The sequence below is a fragment of the Ovis canadensis genome, chromosome 2, assembly GCF_042477335.2.
Source record: "Ovis canadensis isolate MfBH-ARS-UI-01 breed Bighorn chromosome 2, ARS-UI_OviCan_v2, whole genome shotgun sequence".
NCBI classification, from domain to species: Eukaryota; Metazoa; Chordata; class Mammalia; order Artiodactyla; family Bovidae; genus Ovis; species Ovis canadensis.
Window position 1 is genome coordinate 233,003,145 of NC_091246.1, and position 22,268 is coordinate 233,025,412.

The 22,268-nt window shown below is 36.7% G+C and overlaps 1 protein-coding gene across 1 annotated transcript in view; it reads left to right on the forward strand.

Moving 5' to 3' along the window:
* The first annotated feature begins 2,680 nt into the window (after window positions 1-2,680).
* Window positions 2,681-22,268, forward strand: part of NYAP2 (neuronal tyrosine-phosphorylated phosphoinositide-3-kinase adaptor 2) — a 301,436-nt gene continuing 281,848 nt past the window's right edge. The window contains exon 1 of the mRNA XM_069574685.1: window positions 2,681-2,901. Coding sequence (XP_069430786.1) covers window positions 2,681-2,901 — 221 coding nt within the window. The remainder of the gene's footprint in view (window positions 2,902-22,268) is intronic.

Genomic DNA, 22,268 nt, shown 5'->3' on the forward strand with positions numbered 1-22,268 from the left:
GCACAGAGTTGGGACACAGCTGAAGCAACTTAGCACACAGCACAGCATATAACATGTGCTCAAGAAATACTTGAATAAATGAATGATCGTCGAAGCAAATATCCTCTAGAATTGGATGACTAAAGCATGTTCACCAACATCCAGTTCTCATTGCTCTGAAGTGTTACTAGATTTCACAGCTGATTTTCATCCCCCAAATTTTCATCTCAGTTAAAAAAACACCTTATAATAGGACTCTCCATAGTATGCATATTTTATGATGTTATTATTTATTATTTTCTCAAAATAAACAAATTTGAACTCTAACCAAGTTGAAAGGCCACTTAGGGAGATAATTAATTTTCAGAGGTGCACAATTAATCTGGCTAATGTTTAGAATATATAAACTCCATAAAGAATCACAAGTGTCATCTGGATGGAGAGGAAAACTTAAGGGAAGAAATAAAAATCTTTGAATAATGCCTTACACAATGGGAAATGGACAATTTTGCTCAAGGGCAGAGTAGGAGTGATTATCTTCCACCCTGATCTTCCACCTTCCAACACATTCTCTCTAGAATCCTTATAATACTGACTTGGCTTGCTTAACTATGGTAGAAATAATTGCCATGAAGTTATGCAGATCTTTTTTTATCAAAGCACATCCAGTGCTGAAGTCCTTGGTAGAAGTGAATTCCCAATAATACTAATGCTTTAGCTCTTTGAGTATCATGTTGCATCCCCTCCCCCCCCAAATTACAATCATTCATAGCAGAATTTTTTAATTCCTAAGTATGTTCACCACTTCTGATAGGATGATAATGAAATACAATTTGTCACATTAGGTGGTTGCAATTAGAAGTCCATTTCATTTACCAACCCATTACGGCTTAAAACCAAATTAAACATAAGAAAACAACATAACAGAAAACCATGAGTGAAAGAACAATTCATCGACCCTCTGGTTTCAACAATTTCTTACATGTTGAAGAATAAATCCTTAAATTTAGAATGGGCTTCAAGTAACGTATGGATTGACTGGCAGCTGAAATGCTAATAAACTCTGATAAGAAGTGAAGTTTCCATAGCTACGATCCAGGTTATGGAACATGATTATTTTTGTAAAAAAATCAGAATGGAAATAATTTGAAATGGTAAAAATGAAGGTCTAGGACTTCTACCTTAAAAAGCTCAGCTGATATTAAAAAAATTTTTTTCTGAGACTGTTGAAGAAAGTAAAAGATGTAAAGGTGATTTATAATTTTTAAATTTGCCAACATATTCTTTGCTAATTGATTTTGCTTTACCATGTGACTGAGGACAGTAAGCATTATTAAGCTATAAGTGTAAAATATTTATTCTGAGTGTAATTAATTAAAATTCAGTTCTATTTTGATGGATACAAACACAATTTCTCTGTCCTCTGGCTTCATTTATTTCTATGATTCTTTGGATACTTCTACTTCAAGCCATGCTGATTTCTATAGCCTGCTGGTTATCTATCTACCCATTCATCTATATATATGTATTTTTTACATGATTGTTACTGTCAATAATATCAACAAGCTTCATTAGGTATACACTTATTATTGTTGAACTCTATGTGAAATTCTCTATAGTCATCACCTGCCATAATCTTCATATCAGTAGGAGCTAAGCATTATTATTTCCATCATTTTATAGGTGAGCTTGTAAAGTCCTATGTTTTTGTTTTGATTTGATTTTGGCTTTCAGATTTCCTTTCTGTGGCTCAGGTTTTTTAATCCTTCAAGTAGTAAGGATAATCAAAATTGTCATTGCTTGAATGACCAGAATGGTAAGTATTAACGTGGTTCTGGTGATCTATGATTTTTGAGTTATAATATGAAGGCATTTTGGAGAACAATGGAGGACCCCAAAGAGATTATTTCTAAGCCAACTTATATTAGAAAAGTGCATTTCCTTGATAACTGCTCTGTTTTGCATGAATTGTTCAGATTCATAAATCTTAACTATAAATTGCAAGGAAAACATACAATAAGAAAGTTCATTCCAAATTATTACATTATTTTATTTGAAACTGAACAGAAAAGTTGTTATGGTGTTCAAAAAAGAAATAGAGCTTGGCTCCAATGTATCTTATTAGCATATGAACACATTTTTGAGAAACAAAATCATGGCTGTTTACACGGGGTGGTGTGTGCGTGCTCAGTCGTGTCTGATGCTCTGCTACCCCATGGACTGTAGCTCACCAGGCTATTCTGTCCATTGGATTTCCCAGGCAAGAATACCAGAGTAGGTTGCCATTTCCTTCTCTAAGGGATCTTCCCAACCCATGGATCGAACCTGCATCTCCTGCATTGGCAGGAGGATTCGCTACCACTTGTGCTACCAGATAAGCCCATAACCTATGTTATTCCCCCCCGCCCCCACCAAATGTTTACACCTTCGCATCACCCTTCAGTGCAAGAGCTTTGACCATTGATTTGTTCATTTTGCTGCTTTGAGGAAGTGTTTGCTACCCAGGCAAAATTCATTTAATGTTTACTTTTAACGTGCAACTGTGCTTTCTAATGAGACATTTTCTCCAAGTAGATTCTACCATAGACACTGGAGTTTGGGGCTGATGAGATGTTAGGAGAATAAGCAACACCTTGCTTTTACCCACATCTCTGATGAAGGTGAAATGTGCTCTCATCCCACAGGAAGTGTTCCTTTTCACATGAAATCCTCCAAGATGATGAGCTCCAATCCCGAGGAAGACCCTTTGGACACGTTTCTCCAGTACATTGAGGATATGGGGATGAAGGCCTATGATGGCTTGGTTATTCAGAACGCATCAGACATTGCTCGAGAGAACGATCGCTTGAGAAACGAGACAAACCTGGCCTACTTGAAAGAGAAGAATGAAAAACGCCGAAGACAGGAAGAAGCAATAAAACGGTAAGTATAAACGAAAGTGTCCTGAGTGTTGTTCACTCCAGGGAGTCTGTGAGTCTGTTGGCACCTGCTCAAGAAGCGGTTTGCCAAAGTTAGACTTGAAAAGACAAAGTGAAAATGTCTCCTCAACTGTAACAGAAAACAACCCACCTTAGGGACAGTTGCTTACTTCTGTATTATGATTATGGAGGCGCAGATGGGATGAAGAAAAAATTCAGTTTCCTTTAAGTAAAAGTTCATACTGAACAATCTCTTGATAAAAGCTTAAGGGAACACACACTTATTTAATGTTTAATGAAAAATCCCCACCTTTAAAGGTCTCTGTATCATCCTTATCTTATAATAGAGTTCATCTTTCTCTGAAAAGACTTGTCAATAATTAGACTTTTGTGAGTTTCTGAAGTGGAAGCTTCAGTGTGTGGTCTCTATGCAGAGTTCTGTGGCTATTACATCTCTTGCTTGGTATTAAGTGTCCCAGGTTTGTTCAAAAGAAGTGACGTTTATGCTTCAAAACCTACCTGCTACATGCAAATGAGCCTCAATTGCGGCCTCCAAACTGAGGCTATATTTTCCACTGTATTGACATCAAAAGAAGGATACACAATTTTTGATTTTTCCAAAAAAATGTTCAGCATTTTCTGAGTGTATATATTGTAGGGGTACAGGTAGAAATGTGTGTTTGATGGAGTCTTATTTATTCAACGAAGTATATTTATTAAGGGCAAAGAGACAGAATTCAGGAAATTAATCCATCAATTGCCTGGATAACTGAATGGTAATAGTAAGCTGTCTTGATAGTTGGTGGATTTTTCATCTAATCTGAAATTAATCCTTTTGCTTACTCTCTGTGAACACTATAGTATGAAGGAAAAGAAAATATTCTTTTAAGGTGGACTATTCATTCTTATGGGCTTCCCTGGTGGCTTAGGTGGTAAAGAATCTGCCTGCAATGCAAGAAATGGGGTTCAACCCCAGGGTCAGGAAAATCCCCTGGAGAAGGAAATGTCTACCTGCTTCATTACTCTTGCCTGGAGAATTCCATGGACAGAGGAGCCTGGCAGGCTACAGAAGAGTTGGACATGACTGAGTGACACACACACACACACACACACACACACACAGACACATTCATTCTTATAAAGAAGCAAAGTAAGGATGCACTACTCCAATCATTTAATGATTGATGAAGAAGAAGAGGGAGAGAAACAAGGAGAGAGATTTGGAATCAAAAATATAGAAAGAACTTTTGTAGAGGATCATTGTGAAAGAGTGCAATCTTTTTCTCTGGACTATTAAAATGGAAATCAATTCTATTACCAAATATACAAATATTTGTAAAATTGTTTCATAAACATGTTAATAACTGTATATGCTTTCTGTAAGATGTTATTTATTTCTACCCAGTTTTAGTTTGGAGAAGGCAATGGCACCCCAGTCCAGTACTCTTTCCTGGAAAATCCCATGGACGGAGGAGCCTGGTAGGCTGCGGTCCATGGGGTTGCTAAGAGTCGGACACGACTGAGTGACTTCACTTTGACTTTTCACTTTCATGCATTGGAGAAGGAAATGGCAACCCACTCCAGTGTTCTTGCCTGGAGAATCTGAGGGACAGGGGAGCCTGGTGGGCTGCAGTCTATGGGGTTGCACAGAGTCGGACACAACTGAAGTGACTCAGCAGCACCAGCAGCAGTTTTAGTTGACATCACAGCTTCCTTTCTTACAATAAATTTTTTTCTGTAAATTACCTCTGATAAACTTCTATATGTATATGAACATTTTAAATTATTTCTGTGAGTCTAACATTTCTGAAACTCAAACAAAAAAGAAAACTCATGATTTTTAAAATAACTTCATATATAAAATCTAAAGTTTCCCAATCTTGCCATTAAAACTCATAAATTCATTATTTTCTCTAAGCATAGGGACAGAATTATTAGCTAAATTGTTCTATTAGGCTATACAGAGCACCCACAGTGTGCTTATCACAGTACTACTATATTCTGTGTTTCATCAACAACCTTCAGAAAGTTTCTATCTAAAGATCTATCGATGTTAAGACATCAAAAATGACTCATTCTTAGGTGGTAAAGTGTTCAAAGAGGCATAATTCCAAGAAGTCTATAGTTCAGGGAACAGGGACAGGAATTTAGGTAAGTGACTGTGCAGTTCTTAGAACAGAATCTTAAGCCAAATTATTGCTCAATAATTACTGGGTCTTTTCCATTATGTCTTATGGGAAAAAAACCTAAATGCAGTTTTTGGGCCATCCCAATAACTTGCTGTCAAATATATTCATTTTTTGGTAAAACATTTATTGGAATTTTACTGAATGCCAGGAAATGTTCTAGGCTTTTATGTGTGTGTGCTAAGTCGCTTCAGTCATTTCTGACTCTTTGTGACCCCACTGACTATAGCCCACCAGGCTCCTCTGTCCATGGGATTCTCCAGGCAAAAATACTGGAGAGGGTTGCCGTGCCCTTCTCCAGGGGGTCTTCCCAACCCTGCAATCGAATCTGCATCTCTTACTGAATTGACAGGCAGATTCTTTACTACAGGCGCCACCTGGGAAGCCCTAAGCTTTTATGAAATATCAATAAACAGAACAAAGTTCCTGGTTATAAAAGACTACATTCTGAAAGAAGGGTAAAGGAGAGGCAACATGAAAGATATGTTTAAATAAATGTATACGACAGGTGGTAACAGTTTTTTAACACTGTAAAACAAGCCAAGATGAGGAAGATAAGAATAGACTCCAGGGAAGAACTCTGAGATCCTGCAACATCTGAGCAGGAGTATGAGACACTGGGAGCCTGTTGCTGGAGACATGAGCCACGTACAGCTATCTATGGGAAGAGGATTCTGGGCAGAGAAGACAAAGTTTGGTGTGTTCCAAGGGTAAGGTGTCCTGTTGTGACTGAGCAAATACTGAGGTTGGGGGGCAGTGGTATAAGTTCAGACTGGTAGTGGACCAGCAGGTAATACAAAGCCTTATAAACACTCGTGTTTTACTCTGATGGAAGAAAGATTACAGATTTTTGAGCATAGGTATGATGTGCGCTAACTGATCATCCCACAGTGATTACTATGGTTTCCTTCAGTTGAATAGATGGGTGGGATATAACGATGCAGGGAATTCAGAGAGAAAGCTTTTGCTGTGATTCATGTGAGAGATGGTGGTAGTTTGGAGTAGGGTGATACTAGCAGAGGTGGTATCAAATACTAAGATTATGGGCTCATCAAAATTTTCTAACTGATGAGATGTAGAAATAGAATAAAAGACAGGAACTGAAGATGGTTCTCAAGTGTGTTTTGCTGTTGTTCTGGATTCTGTTGTTATGTGTTGCTTTTATCTGAGACAACTAGAAGAATGACGCTTACACTTAATGAAATGCTAAAGATTTGAAGAGAAGTAAGTTTAGGTTGAATGGTGGGGGAATGGGAGTTCAGCTTTCATCTCCAGTGTTGGCAGTCCTTTTAGATATTCAAATGGAGAATTCTGGATGGGCAATTGGATCCAGGATTCATGGAGATCAAAGTTGGGGATGTTAATATGAGAGTCATAGATATTATAGTCAAGAGTCTAGTTAAGAATCCCTAGGACCTGAAGTCAGATAGAATAAAAGCACCCAGGACAGTTTCTTGGGGCATATGATTGCTTACATAACAGGAACAGTAGAAGAATCCAGTAAGAAGAGGTAGTGAGATAAGAGAACCGCCAAAGTGGGTGTTGCATCAGAGTGAAATGACAAAAGGGATTAAAGAAGAGAGATTTTACTGGTGGGTCAAATATATTGAAGCCTGAGGATTGAATGATGCTTTTTACCACATTGGTGTTGACAAGAAAAGTTTTGCTGGTGGTCTGGGGACAAAACCCAGTGGTGTTAGGTTCATGAGAGGATTGAAAAAGAGGAATTGAAACAAGGAAGAAAACGTGTATATGTTAATCGCTCACCCATGTCCAGCTTTGCAACCCCATGGACTATAGTCCTCCAGGCTCCTCTGTCCATGGGATTCTCCAAGCAAGAATACTGGAGTGGGTTGCCAGTTCCTTCTTCAGGGGATTTGCCTGACCCAGGGATCGAACCCAGGTCACCAACACTTAAGGAAGAAAATGATAGAAAATTACTGTAGGGATTTTTGAAGTTAAATAAAATTCACACATACGGAGAGTAGTTGAAGGAGGAAGAGAAGTTTATGGTGTTCTGTTTTCCTGGTTTTCTTCCTTCAAGAAGAGAGAAAGTTGGCTTATTTGAAATGCTGATATAAATGATTACAATAGAAAGGGAAATGTTAATGACTTAGGAGAGGGAAGAAAAAATTACTGTGATTATGTCCTTGAGTAGGTGGGAAGGGATGGGATCTCAAGTGTTTCAGATTGGAGCACAGACTGCTCAGCCACAATGTATGGGTGACTGAACGATGAATGAACGGATGACTACTCCTGCGTGAAGCAGCCCCAAACCTGGCTCCTCAAACACCACTTTATTATTGTACCGTAGCTGTCACACGTGCTGGGAATAGAAAGATGTAGTATGTCTCTCGCTAGCAGTAACTCTTACCTTTTCTCTCTTACACTCTTTAATCAAATATTTTTCTGGAATTCAAATTTAAAATGTAAATATTTTTGGAAGGAGCAAAACACTAGTAAAAGCTCCTAAATTTGGAAACTTTTCAGATGATTTTCTTTTTTCGTTTGTTTTGTTTTTTGTTTGAGTACAGTTGATTTACAATGTTTCAGGTCCTCAGCAAAGTGATTAAGATATATATGCATGCATACTAAGTCCCTTCAGTCATGTCTGACCCTTTGAGACCCCGTGGACTATAGCCTGCTAGGCTCCTCTGTCAATGGGATTCTCCAGGCAAGAATACTGGAGTGGGTTGCGAGGGCATGAGAAGGCGTGCAAGGGTGTGCATGGATCTTCCTGACCCAGGGATCGAACTTGCATCTCTCTTATGTCTCCTGCATTGGCAGGAAATTTCTTTACCTCTAGTGCCACATGTGAAGCCCCTTATATACCTATATTAGGGGTATAATATAATATTATATAAAAATATATAATATTTGTATATTACATATATATGTATAATATTCAGGGTTTTTTTCTATTTTAAGTTATCACAAGATATTGAGTGTATAGTGATATACTGTGATATCCAGTAGGTCCTTGTTATTTATCTATTTTATATTATATATATATGTGTTCAGATTCTCTTCTTTATAGGTTATCACAAGATATTGAGTATAGAGAATAGTGATATGCTATGATATACAGTAGGTCTTTGCTGTTTATCTAGTTTATATGTAATAGTGTATACATTTTAATCCCAAATTCCTAATCCAAAATCCCCTCCTTTCCCTTTTGATAACTATAAGTTTGTTTTCTATGTATGTGAATTTATTTGTTTTGAAAATTAAGTTCATTGGTATCACATTTTATATTCCATATATAAGCATTGTCATATAACATCTGTCTTTTTCTGTCTGATTTACTTAGTATGATAGTCTCTAGGTCCATCTATGTTGGCCATCTCAGATGGCTTTGTTTTATAAAAGCAGGGCTCATGAGCAGTGTGCAGGAGATTTGGCTTCAGTCCCTGGGTCGGGAAGATTTCCTGGAGAAGGAAATGAGTACCCACTCCAGTATTCTTGCCTGGAGAATTCCATAGACAGAGGGTCCTGGGGGTCTACAGTCCATGGGGTTGCAAAGAGTTGGACACAACTGAGCGACGAACATACACACAATGTGCAGTGTGAGGATATACGTAGAAGTTTCTGGATGATGTAAAGGGAGGAAGAATCAGGAAAGGAGCCAGGAAAGTCATGACTGGGCAGGAGGAGGAGGTTCAAGGCCTCCCTGTCTTTGGGATGGGGCTCTCAAATTATTCCATCTCAGTACCTGCTGAAATGTTCAAATTCAATTTATATTGTTCATACGGGGACCAGTGTTCTGGGATTCTGACAATTAAAGGATATAATAAATTTTAAATATTATATAGAGTGTTCTCATAGTACATTTTTACAGTTGCTTCAACTTTGCTAATAGGAAATTCATTTTTAAAATTTTTGAAAACTCCTCAGCAAGATTCTGGCCACACAGCCATTTTGGTTGCAGGGATGGTGACCAAGGCAGAATATCCACATCTAAACTTCAGACATATGGTAATACTTTTAACACGAAATTTATGTCATTATGCATAAAATTCAACATGATATTAATGAACACAGTCTAATCAATTAAAATTCTTTGTCATATCTGCTGAATGCTCGCTTTAATATATACTACTATTTAATGTAAATGCTGAAAATCTAAAGATGGGGCATGTTTGACCTTGAAAAGGCATTGATGATAATTCTCTGTGAAATATGCCAGTTGCAATTTCAGAAATGTGCAGACTGCCAGGGATTGCTTAAAAAATGGAAATAGGATTTCATGTGATTGACCTTCTAGATCACATATGTGCTGAAATGCCTTTTGTGTTGAAGCTGGGAAGCTTAAAACACTGAGCTCTTAGGAAAAAATCTTCTCATCACATTCTCAGTGTTCCAAGTCACTTGGGCTTTCTGAGCCCAATTACTTATTTTTAAACTAAGTTGAGCCCATTTTTTGCTACTAACTTCCTTATATTTTCACTTCCATTTCCCAAATGGGATTTCACTGAAAATTCTTATTGGATAGAAACTTTTAAATAAATAAAAAGTGATACTCAGTACTTAATAGCTCCAAATAACATTTGGTGGGAAAAAGAGAGAAAGACTCAAAAGGCGAAAAGTTAATGGATAATGAAAAAATATTTCAGTAGCTCATCATTTCTGCTATGATAAAATTCTAATGGTTTTCTGCAGGCATTGTTAAATGAGATTTCTTTTTTATTAAAAAAAAAACTGTCAGAAAACAAACATGCACAACCTATCATTTTAAACTAGTAAGATCACTTGAGATAGGTTAGAAAACCCTAGTTTGCTACACGTGTGGATAAAGAAGGATGTTTAAGACACAAGGATAATAGATATATTGAACCACTGACACACATAGGCACTAGTTATTAAGGGGAGGCAACTGACAAATGAGAACAAGCTGGTTACAGACAACATGTAAGGCAGTACTTATGTGTACCTATTAATGTAAGATCTCCTTTGAAGATTCACTCTTTACCAGTAACATCAAGAAGAGCAATCAAAAGATCATCTGGTAAACCCAGTGATGCATGCTTAGGCTTGAGGCTTCTCTCTTCATGTGAATTTTTTCTATCTGGATTCTGGAATTCATTCTTGCATTGTCTCATTTTACTATTAGTAAAATGATTAGTATTTTGAAAACAATATAAGACATATCCTTTATTTTTAAAAAGCTACTGGAAAAACGTGTTCCCAGTACATATCTTTCTGAGTACATTTTCTATTAAAGAAAAGGGTCGAATATTTTTTTCTAATAAAACAAATGCTACATTAGTGAAATTCCCTCTAACATTGCAAGTCTGGAAGACAGCTCTCGATTTTAGCAAAGTGGTTCTGACACAAAGGACTACTTAGGCTGATTAGGAATGTCTCTATTCCCTATGGATGCCCTCAAGGGATCTATATGAGGTTATATTTCCTCTTTAAAAGTGACAGTCAGAAACAGAATTAGATTAATTACAGCTCCTTTAAAAAAATACATGCAGTTGTATATTAAGATATATACTTGGAAGCCATTTATATTTGAAGATTTCAGTATCTCTGTTAGTCAAAAGAAACAACTGGCCAGGACAGTTCATCCTTTAGACAATAGAGAAAAAAATAACTAAAAATAAAATTAAAGAAAATATTTGCTTCCTATTTATTAAAGCATTTCTACTTAGAAAGCAAATGACTGTGATACCAAAATTTAGAATTGGTTGCTGTTTGAAATGATTACCCAAAGACATAATTACATTGAGAGCTCTTAATAGAGAAATGTTAGCAGTTACATAAATCCTGTTTAGATTGTTATGGCTTCTGGAATCATACTCATGATTTGTGGCAGAAGACCTTATGGAAATAGGGAGCATTTACTGAAGAGCATTTGAGTGAAAGAAATATCCCTTCAGTGCAATGTGAATAGTCACGGATAGGTAATCTTATTAGATTTGACTTAATTGCAGGTATGTGGAAAAATGAAATGCCCCATTTATGCATGAAAATGGATGTTCACTTTGTTCAGGTGAAGTGGGGACAGTTAAATGAACCAGAGTTCAGAAACACTACCATCTCAACTTTTAGGAATACTCTACTGCTAGCCTTAGAAATGACACTACAGCCAGCTCTACCTCCAATGCTTAGAGCGTAGGAAACAAACCTCCAAAACCTTCAGCCATGTTCGTCTATCTAGAGCAAAACCCAAATGTGCAGCATGTCAGGGTTGTGCTGGAATGAATCAGCTGATCTGATCTGATGTGAATTTCTGACCTAATTTTGCTGTAGGACTCAGGGCTTAGGCAGAGAAAACAAGGTTAATGTGTTGATAAGGGGGTGAGATTAAACAGCGGACAGTATCTTAATAACCCTCTCTAATTTCAGCTTCCTCTTGTGTTTGTGATTAATTCCAATCCCTTTTCTATTAATAATTTCAGAGGACCACAAGCTGCTTTACTTTTTTTTTTTAATTGTTGTTAAAATTGTGCATCCAGATTTCTTTCTTCGAAGTTTAAACAAGATATCTAGACACTGGAGTAATTTTTTATTATACAAATTTATGTGGATATTTTTAATTCATAGGACCCTACGATTAGAAGAGAGAATTCAGTAATTTGCCTTGTCCATCCCTCACTGCTCTTTATTGAGCCAGAAGCCAAATCTACAAGGGTGATCCTAAATAAATTGATTTATTAAAAATGTTCTATATTTCCAGTGCTGGAAGGGAAAGTTAATATTAATGAGCGTGTATCTAAGGACACCACTTATGCTCATTAATATTAACTTTCCCCATTTACCCTAAGGACTACATTTGTCCATTTTGTTTGCTGTACCAGTTCACTTTATAAGTAAGAATGGTGTCTGACTGCTGGCCTCCTGTTTTCAGTAAGGGTCATCGCAGTCCTAAGAGGATTTATACTAACATCAGTATTCATCTTTTTAGAATTCATATTACATCTATATATTTGTCATAGAGTTGATTGTAGGTTTTTATTTCTATCACCTGTGGGGGCACTTAGAGGTCACATTAAGAGGGACCTTTAATGGCTCAGGTTAAGGTAAGACTTTATTCTTCTTATGTACCTTTTGGAGAGTATTTATCCCTCTGGTTGTTGCAATTTTAATTACATCTGGGACCTAGCATTGACTTTACATTTTAAGAAGCTCTGTTCTATATCTGAAATAAATAGACAGATGTTGGCAAGAGGAGGGGCTTTTTAGAACACAATCCCATGTGCGACTGTCAGTCAGCCTGAGAATTAAGCTCTTATGCGGAGGATACCACGGCAAAGAATGGACCTTTCAAATATCCAAACCTACGGCTACCTGAATCATTGAAAAGAAACCCATTGGAAAGTATAAGGTAATTTTTTTTTCAAAAGCAGTGTTAAATATTTAGAGATGGTTATAGATTAATGGGGCAATAGTTTTTAGTTTAAGCTTGTTTATTTTTACTCTTCAGGCTATCAGAGGATATTCTCTGTCTTTAGGTAAACATAGCCTTTGGAAAAGGTTCAAAAATCCAGACAAGGAAAAGAAATTATTATGGAGCTAGGGTATGAGTCAGGGGACTTTCATAACTACTAAAAATGCAATATAGCTTAGAGAACATGTCTAATGTAACAAATGAAACAGCTAGAGCATAGGCTGAGAATGTTAATAAAATAGCTCCAAGGCTTCTGTCCAACTTTGACATAGCCTGAAAGAAAACATCTTCATTATAAATGTATGGGTCACCTTGAAATTAATTTTAATCATGCAGTGATAGAAGGAAAATCAAGCTCCTTTCCCAAAATGAATCTCTGCTTGAAACACATGCCTCTGGAGAAAAGTTGTTCTGAATAACAGTCATATTTGGAAGTACAGGACAGAATATTCATAGCCATGCTACAATATGAATATAACTAGCCTGCCAGGAAGCAGAGGGAACAATATTTTTTAAGAAAAGCACTTCCATTAAGAGGCACAAGGAAGCTGTTTTAAAAATAAAAACACCAGCATTTAAAATCCATTATTTTAATTAGTAAATTGCATTTTAGTCTCTGATTTGGGACTAAGTATACCACTCAGCATATCCTGATGTTTGAATAAAAAAATGAAGTGGCTCAGCAGTGAAGAAGAGCTTTACCAAGAAGACTTGATAATTTTCTATCAGGGTGGCATTTATATGTGTTGTGCAGTATTTTGTTTCTATATAAAGTTTTTTATTAAGCATTTACTGAATGTCTATCACAACTCAGGTATAGTTCTAGGTACTTGGGATAGAGCAATGAACAAATAGTTAAAAAAAAAAGCTTATCCTCATAGGATTTACAATCTGGTATGTGTTGGGTGAGGTAGACAGACAATAAACAAGTAGAGAGTAAGTTAAAATTTGATGAGTTATGTGGAAAAAAATGAAATAAGGACATTGAAGCCAAGAATGTGGATGAAGAGTGCAGTGGTACATAAATGGGTCAGGAAAAGGCTCACTATGGATGTCACACTATGGATGTCACTGTCCATGAAGGTCACTGTCACTCAGTTGAGATGAGAGGAGGATTTGTTGCAGGGTTTGGGAAGAAAGAATGCCATAATCTGACTCCCAAATAGAGAGAGAGGAGGATCATTCTGGCGGCTCTATGGGCAGGAGCATCAGTTGGGAGGCTGTAAAAACCATCATGAGGAGGACAGATGGTGGCGTGGACCAGAGCAGCAGCGCTGGACAGGGGGAAGAAGTGGTGGAATTGGAGGTGCATTTTGAGGGTAGAGTTGATGAAATTTGGTGACGTCGATTGGCTGGGGGGTGTGAAAGCAAAATAAAGGATGACATCCCCATTAGCTGGCATGGCAAAGACAGCAGAAAAGGGGTTTTGGTGAGAAAGGTTTGGGGCATATTGAGATTTCTCAGGCTTGTAATGGTTTTTTGGTATCTATGAGAATTTCATGTTTCCTTTTTCATGTTTTGTGGGTATGGGATTGAAAAATTGCATAGAAATTTGAAATACTTTTATAAAACTCAAAGTTGTACACACACATATTTAGGAAAGATTTGAAGAAAGATATTTTTTTAGTGTTTATTCAGCAAAGGGCAAGTGTGTAGATTAACCAGAGCAAATGAACAATTGCCTGAAGGTTTCTGCCTTTGTGCAGATTTAGTGGAGTAAGTGATCTCGATTCCTAGAGCTACATGAGCCACACTCTTGGACGCTTTCCAGTTAAGACAGAAAGAAAGACCCTCATCCTGTAATCTTAGAAGCAGAATGAAAGGCAGGTGTAGACAGGAAGAATACTTGACATTGTTAAAAAGTAAGAATGTTCTAACAATGGGTAGTTTGGCTATGTTTATTTACGGCCTTTTTGCGATGATGGAGACATAGATAAGTAGTTTGTTAACTGATACACATGGGACCTTTTCCCTGTCCTGAGGTATTTCAGTAAACCAGGGTTATCATCCTGTTGTAAAATGTAAATTCAGAGTAAAGTTGTGTGTGTGTTGGCGGACAGGAAGTAACGGTGTGTGTCTTGGGCTACAGGAGAGGATAACTAAGTAGTGGGAAAATCCTGGTGCCCAGACAGAAGGTAGAATTGGTTTCTTCTACTTTCTAACTAAGGTGAGACCCATAAAGGTGTCCTTAATCCTTAAAGTGACATTAATTCACTTGTTAATTAGAAATAATAATATCCCCTTTCTTGTATTGTTAAGAGAAATAAAGGTACAACTCACATGGATCAATGAGTGAAGTAGTCAATGTATCATAACTGCTTAGAACTGGTAGCTGCCACTATTAGTATTATTATTAGCATCACTGTTATTGCTTTCACAGTCAACATTATGACCTTCATCTTCATTATATAATATAGCTACATTAATAATGACATACTGCACCAATTTTAAAAAAAAATCTGTCTCCATTTAGGTAGAAAGCAACACAAGGAAAGGAATTGGACTGTTTGCTTTGAGTGATTGCAAATGACACCGACACCCAGCCTCAAACGTGAATTTCTTCCTTTTGTTTCATCTTCTCCGTGTACATATATTTTTGTTCCTTCTCCTAAAATAGTTAAAATTATATGAGGGCTGAAAGATTTTAGCACATAAATAGATTCAAAAGGATACACTAATTGGTAGTTTTAGTCTTAATTATTAAACTGGTTTTCAAGAGCAGAGAAATTGTCTCTTGTGTGTAGTAAGTTTTGAAATATTTGTCATATAAGATTGTATCAAACTCAGTCCATTCACTGATGATATATTTCCTATAGGAATAGTAAATAAACTAGCATAGTATGTGATATTTGAAATGTAAATCATTAATGAATTTCCAGATATTTACAGGGAACTACCCTGAAAGGTTTCCCTCTTGGCATATGAGCTGCTAAATTTTGACTTTTTTCATGGAAATACATGCTTTCTGTGAAGAAACTGCTTATAACACTTGGGCTAAAGCTAAACAGAGAAAGGAATAATGACTCATGAAGATAAAATAGCAACTTAATGTCTACAAGAGATACAAGCTAAAATATTTTTTAAAAAATACTTTATTATTTGATTTCTCTTCTGGAGAGCAACATGTTTTCAACATGGCAGTGTAAATACTGCTAAAAGATTTCAGCTTCCTATTATTTTGAGACTTACTTGGGAGACTAATCACATGAAAGCCTCCACCTGCCCTTCACACCAGGAAAGAACTCTTCTTCCTTTTAAACCCTTTGATGCAGTAATTGTAACTCTGACCTACCCAGCTCTTTTTCAAAGAGAGCCAGAATTGCATGCAGACGCTTGAGCCTTTGAGAACTTTCCTAGAGGGATTCTTAACCTCCTAGGATGCTTGTTTTTATTTTATTTATTTTTTATTTTTTTAATTTTTATTTTTACTTTATTTTACTTCACAATACTGTATTGGTTTTGCCATACATTGGCATGAATCCACCACGGGTGTACATGTGTTCCCAAACATGAACCCCCCTCCCACCTCCCTCCCCATAACATCTCTCTGGGTCATCACCGTGTACCAGCCCCAAGCATGCTGTATCCTGCATCGACATAGACTGGCGATTCGATTCTTACATGATAGTATACCTGTTACAATGCTATTCTCCCAAATCATCCCATATAGATCAATGGAACAAAATAGAAAGGATGCTTGTTTTTAGATTGTTGCACCCTGGTGGCTCAGACGTAAAGAATCTGCCAGCTATGCGAAAGACCTGGGTTCGACCCCTGGGTTGGGAAGACCCCCTGGAGGAGGGCATGGCAACCCACTCCAGTATTCTTGCCTAAAGAATCCCATGGACACAGGAGCCTGGTGGGCTACAGTCCATGGGGTTGCAAAGAATCAGACATGACGGAGCAACTAAGCCCACACACACATATAATTTAAACAAACTTTAAAAATGCTCTGAAGCCGGCTACAATACACAACTGAAATAGTATTTGTTTTGGAGATAAATGACAAAACAGGACTAGATATCATTTGTTGAGCAAGTTATTTTATAGATCATTTTTAAGGAAACATTGTTCTTTCAGCAGCTGGCATTTTATTTTGTTTAGGGAGCGATGGCATTTTGTGATTTACACACAAAAGAAGAAAAGAGTAATGGTGAATTTTTTTGAAAAGACAATGCGGAGACATGTTTGTAGCAATGAGAGGATGAACAGACTCTTCTCTCAAGAGAAGGGGGATGACTTCCTTTTTACCCTCCTCCCCTACCAAGTATGAAATTATATTGTAGGGAATGTTTGATCACAGTGAAACTAGAATCTGAAATAATTTACTTTTCTGTTATCTTTAAAGCATTTTAGAAAAAACTCACTATAATTGATAAACATTATTCCCTTCTGCCTTCTGGCCTCTGGATAATGAAGCAAAAGGTTAAGAGGTGGGTAATTTATGCCTTTTCTCACGATTTTTACAGAGGTCTTTTTGAAGGCGCAAAACCTCGGAAAGTTCCTCAGCAGATCAGTACAAATAATATCGTTTTAGAAAGAAATCCCATGCACTTTGCAACTCTTGTTAGTACAGACACATTCATTTCTAGAAATTAGTTCTTTCAAATGTCAAATTTCACTTAGAGTATGTCTTTTTGATAGAGTTTTATTTTTATTTTACCTTAATGTCTTTTTAGGATTTTAATTGCTTTCCTTACTTCCTGTGTTTTATAATACACTTCAATTCCAATCTAGGGTGCGTGTGTGTGTGCTTTGTTCAGTTTGTGCATAATTATTTTTAAAAAGCCTAGGTATTTCAAATAAAAATAGAGGAGAGAAATACATTTTCAAAACATGGTACATGGTTCAACAGATTAAATGGAATAAAGAGTGATGGGGGAGGGGGATAGAAAATGACTGCCTAGTAAAAGGCTTTTTAGCAAATCATACTGAATCTCATTAATAAAGAATACGTCCACTAGAACCGTACAATCAATCTGCCGTGTGCATTAGTGATGTCTAGCCCAATTCAGGTAGATAAATTGTTCCCTAAGTGTTGGTCGCCTGCCACTCAAATCACAATACCGATAATACATGCCATGCTGAATTTCCCCTGACTCATGATGAATTTTTTCACAGGTTAGACTGGGCTAAACAGGTGAAAGAGAAGAATGATATGTGTCTGTATGAACAGCACCATCAGCAGCCAAAACGATAGATAACTGGACAGTGGAATAAGAGAATAGGACACTCCACCAATCTACCAAAAATAAACTGACAGGGAGAAACCCAACGAAACATCGTTGCCAAAAATGTCAGCTAAAAATACAACCAGAAAAGTGTACAGTCAATACAGAGCTTGCAAAGCCAGATGAGAGCATTACTGTAAAGAGATCCATCATGGAAAAACAGGCGTAATACAAGGAAGATAAAAGGGAATAGGAAACACAGGAACTAGACACTTCCATGAAAATTTTTTAATGAATACTTTAATTACAGCATCTAGTCTAGTTTCTACCCATGAACAATTCTATTTACTGATGAATACCATAACTAACCTACTTTCCCATAGCTAGCTGTCAGAGCATTCATTATTATAAACAGATACTTTTAAAACATCTTTTAAAATTTTATATGGGGATATAGTTCATTTACAATGTTGTATTAATTTCAAGTAGCAAAGTGATTCAGTTATATAGATACATACATCTATTCTTTTTCACCGTGTTACCCCATATAAGTTATTATAGAATATTTAGTAGAGTTCCCTGTGCTATACAGTAGGACTTTGCTGATTATCTGTTTTACACATGGTAGTGTGTCTATCAAACAGATACATTTTAAAGACACGGTATAATATGTCTTTGTGAGACTCTGGTTTGAATTGATAACATGTAATTTTTCTGAAGAAGTTCATCGGTTTTACATACAACCTGCAAACAAAAGCATCCACTTTCTCACCTATAGTGGAAGGGAAAGTCTTCTATCACTCCTTACAAGATTAAAAAATCTCTAAGGAGGTATCGTGCATGTAAGAGAGCATTTTGAAATGAGGTGGGAACACTAAGCCTGTGCTGTCCCATGATTGCATTAAAGTGGAAGAATGAAAGATTAGGCTGGTATTGGGTTTAAGAAGAATGCTGCTTGTGGATTTGTCATTAATGCCGTGACCCTGTCTGCCCAAGCCTTCCATTTCAATGTGACTTAGAATTCTAAAAAGAAGTCAGCTTAAAGGTGTCAACACAATCCCCTGTGTAACTTGCCTTCAGCAAAGAACCTCTATCTTTAATTTAACACAGTTGGCAATCTTGGTTTGAGACAGACTGTGATTTAGTTAACATGAAAACAGGATCACCTCTGTCACCCCGGGGTTGAATGAGGAGCTCAGCCCAGGCTTGATGGCATGCATGAACTATTGTAGAAATGATAACCTGGGAACAAAATGAAATGGGCTCAATGAATGTGTGAAAGAATGGATGTAGCCACCCTCTTCTGGCCTGATCTCTTCTAAAGATGTGCTTTAATAATGTGTGTGTGTTATGTTACCTCAGTCACACAGATAAAACTCATCTTAATGAGCCAGCTCAGAATAATCAATCTGACGCAATAAAAATGATCTCCATGTGCCAACTAGCAGCTCTTGTTAGGTCCTGATAAAGTGAAAGTCTTAGTTGCTCAGTCATGTCTGATTCTTTGCAACCCCATGGACTGTAGCCAGGCGCCTCTGTCCTTGGGATTCTCCAGGTAAGAATACTGGAGCGGGTAGCCATTCCCTCCTCCAGGGGATCTTCCCACCCCAGGGGCTGAATCCAGATCTCCTGGACTGGGGGTGAATTCTTTTGTGTCTGAGCCCCTTGTTCTATTAGGTCCTGACCACGATGCAGCATATCCTGGGGGTCAAGAATGAGCATGTAATGGAAACACGTTCAACTCCTGGAGTAGTCAAGTTAGTCAATGAAAATCTTATCCTTTAACTAATCATGAAGGCCAGGGAAGCCTGGCGTGCTGCAGTCCATGGGGTCACAAACAGTCAGAACTGACAGCGCAACTGAACAGCAATAAAAATCTTCACTTTAGAAAATTTTCTAAAAAAGATAATTTATTTTCTTCATTCAGATCCATGTAGTTAAAGGATAATATTTTTATTGATTTGGAGGCATTTTATTCCTCATGTGGACCATGAAATTCCCAAGATACTTGATGAAATGCAATTTCATATATTTAAGATCAGACCTGAAAATAAACTTTTCATTATTTTTTTTTATATTTGTGTCTGAACTTTGGAAGAAAAAAAGCATTTCCCTTACTCCTTCTAAATTCAATCAGATAGATTTTTAAAAATGAATGAAGAAAATGTTACTTTATATTCAAAATGATAGTGGGACAATGAAATAAAGTTTCATCAAGTTATTTTTTTCCCCTCAGGTACAAGGATGTCAAATTTATCAAAAGCCCTGTTTACATACTTTCTATATATGATCTCCAGCCTCAATTTCTATTATTTAGCCCTAATTATCATCTCTAAGCAAAACAAATAGCCACATAAATAATACAACCCCCACATATAAAATGTATGAAGAATGCTTTATTGTCCGTGGCTTATATGTCCTCCTAAAATCAAAGCATCAGATGGAAATAAATTGCATTAAAAATAAGAAGAAAAATGAAATTCCCGAAGAGATCAGGGTAATCTTAGCCTGGTCACTAAAATGCCAGACTATATTTCTTTCTTCTCTAGTCTCTAAATTTATAGGTAAGTTTGCAAAATACTTGTTAAGAGTAGTCATTAAAAGAGTCCTTGTAGTTTTGAAAAATAAGCCAAAAATAATTTGAAGACTCAAAGTTGTATGCCTAAACTGGCACTTAATCACTACAGTAACGGCGTTTTTCTAGAAACCAAATTTTTAGCAACCTTGACAATAGACATTGATTTTTTTAAGGGATAGAGCTTTAATAAAAAGGAGACAGAAACATGCCAGGTGCCTGGCAAATGTGTGTCTTTGGAGTGACCATGTCCTTTCCTACTGTGGAGTCAGTCAGACATGGCTCTGACACAGCTATAAGACGAGGAAGTTCGTGCATTCATACAAAAGGTCACCTATATGGTTTCTTTCAAACTAGTTAACTTGGCATATCAGAATTTCTATTTTTATTTTCATTTTCTGTGTGGACGTGTGTGTTTGAGCCATTGATGTTTTGATGGATTATACACAAAGCATTTCTCACCAGGAATTTATCCAACAAGTCAAGGCACTTTGGTTATTAAATTGAGGTCTCATGTTAGAGGCCATTAAGCAAATTATTTAGTGCACTCCGCTTTAGCAGGCAAGGGCACAAGTACAGTATTTTATAACTGGTTAATTTCCTGCTGCAATTAAATTCTTGACACACACTTGGAATGAGAAACAATGGAAAAGGGAAAATTAAAGATGGCTTTCTATTGTCAAGTTTCTGTTGGAAAATGGGCCTTTAAAAAGAGGTTGATCTAATACATTTAAGGATTCACATCTTTTGTCCTATGGCAGATTGGAAAGTTCCAGTGGTATACAAGCAGAGATAAATGTTTGGGGTTTTAGATTTATTTTATTTTTAGATTTTATACAAGCAGTATGAGTTGCATTCTAATAGATTTTAACAGCTACTGTAACAAACTAGACAGATACTTTTTAATAATGAAATTGGACTAATGCAATATCCATGTTATATAAATGTCTAATTTTCAGTTTGATGGTGGATTAAGAGACAATGAAATTATTAGTGTGTGTGGAGTATGTGAGAGAACACTAACATTTAAATTCAAGCTTAAATTCATTATAGTGGGAAAATCCAAATGAAGAAAAATGAGGTAGCTTTTCAGACATAAATTCTTAAAAATTGAAATCAAAATAAAATAATTGAAATCAATAAAATTTTAGTTTTGAAATAAAATTAGTTTCATGTTATCTCTATCTCTTTTTTCTTTTCTTTTTTTACTTCTTCAGTATTTTCATCTGAACCCATAGTATAGTATAGCAGGTGATTTACAGCATCAGATTTCTTTTCAGGCTATACTTTGTTCCTAACTCCTTCTGGATGTGTGATCATGTGCAAAGTACTCAAACTCTCTGGGCTGCAGATTTTTCTATGATAAAGTAATGATGATGATAGTGTCTACAACTCATGTTGTTATAAGAAACCAATGACATCAGGCATGCAAAAGGCTAAAAACAGGACTTGTAACACTAAATGAACATTAGCTCTTATAAATGAAATGTTCCCAGCATGAAGACAGGCCCTTGGCTTCATTTTACTGTATCTTCAACATCTGGAAAAGTATATGCTTAATAAATATATTTTAATGATTTATTGAATATTAATTTGTATTATGAAACCTTGTTCATGACTTAGCAGCAGCAGCAGCAGCGTTCATGATTTAATAGGAAGTTAGTGATATGGTGGCTCAGACAGTAAAGTGTCTGCCCAGAGACCCAGGTTCGATCCCTGGGTGGGGAAGATCCCCTGGAGAGGGAAATGGCAACCCACTCCAGTACTCTTGCCTGGAAAATTCTATGGACAGAGGAGCCTTGTAGGCTACAATCCATGGGGTCGCAAGCAGTCAGACACGACTGAGCGATTCACTTCACTTAGTGATATGGTGTAATTTGAGGGGAGGCTAATGTAACTCTCAGCATTTGTGAAAATCTCTTTTTCAATATATCCAGTGCTACACATCATAGCACTTGAGAGTCCCTTGGACTGCAAGGAGATCAATACATGACTTGAGAGTCCCTTCAACTTCAAGGAGATCAAACCAGTCAATTCTAAAGGAAA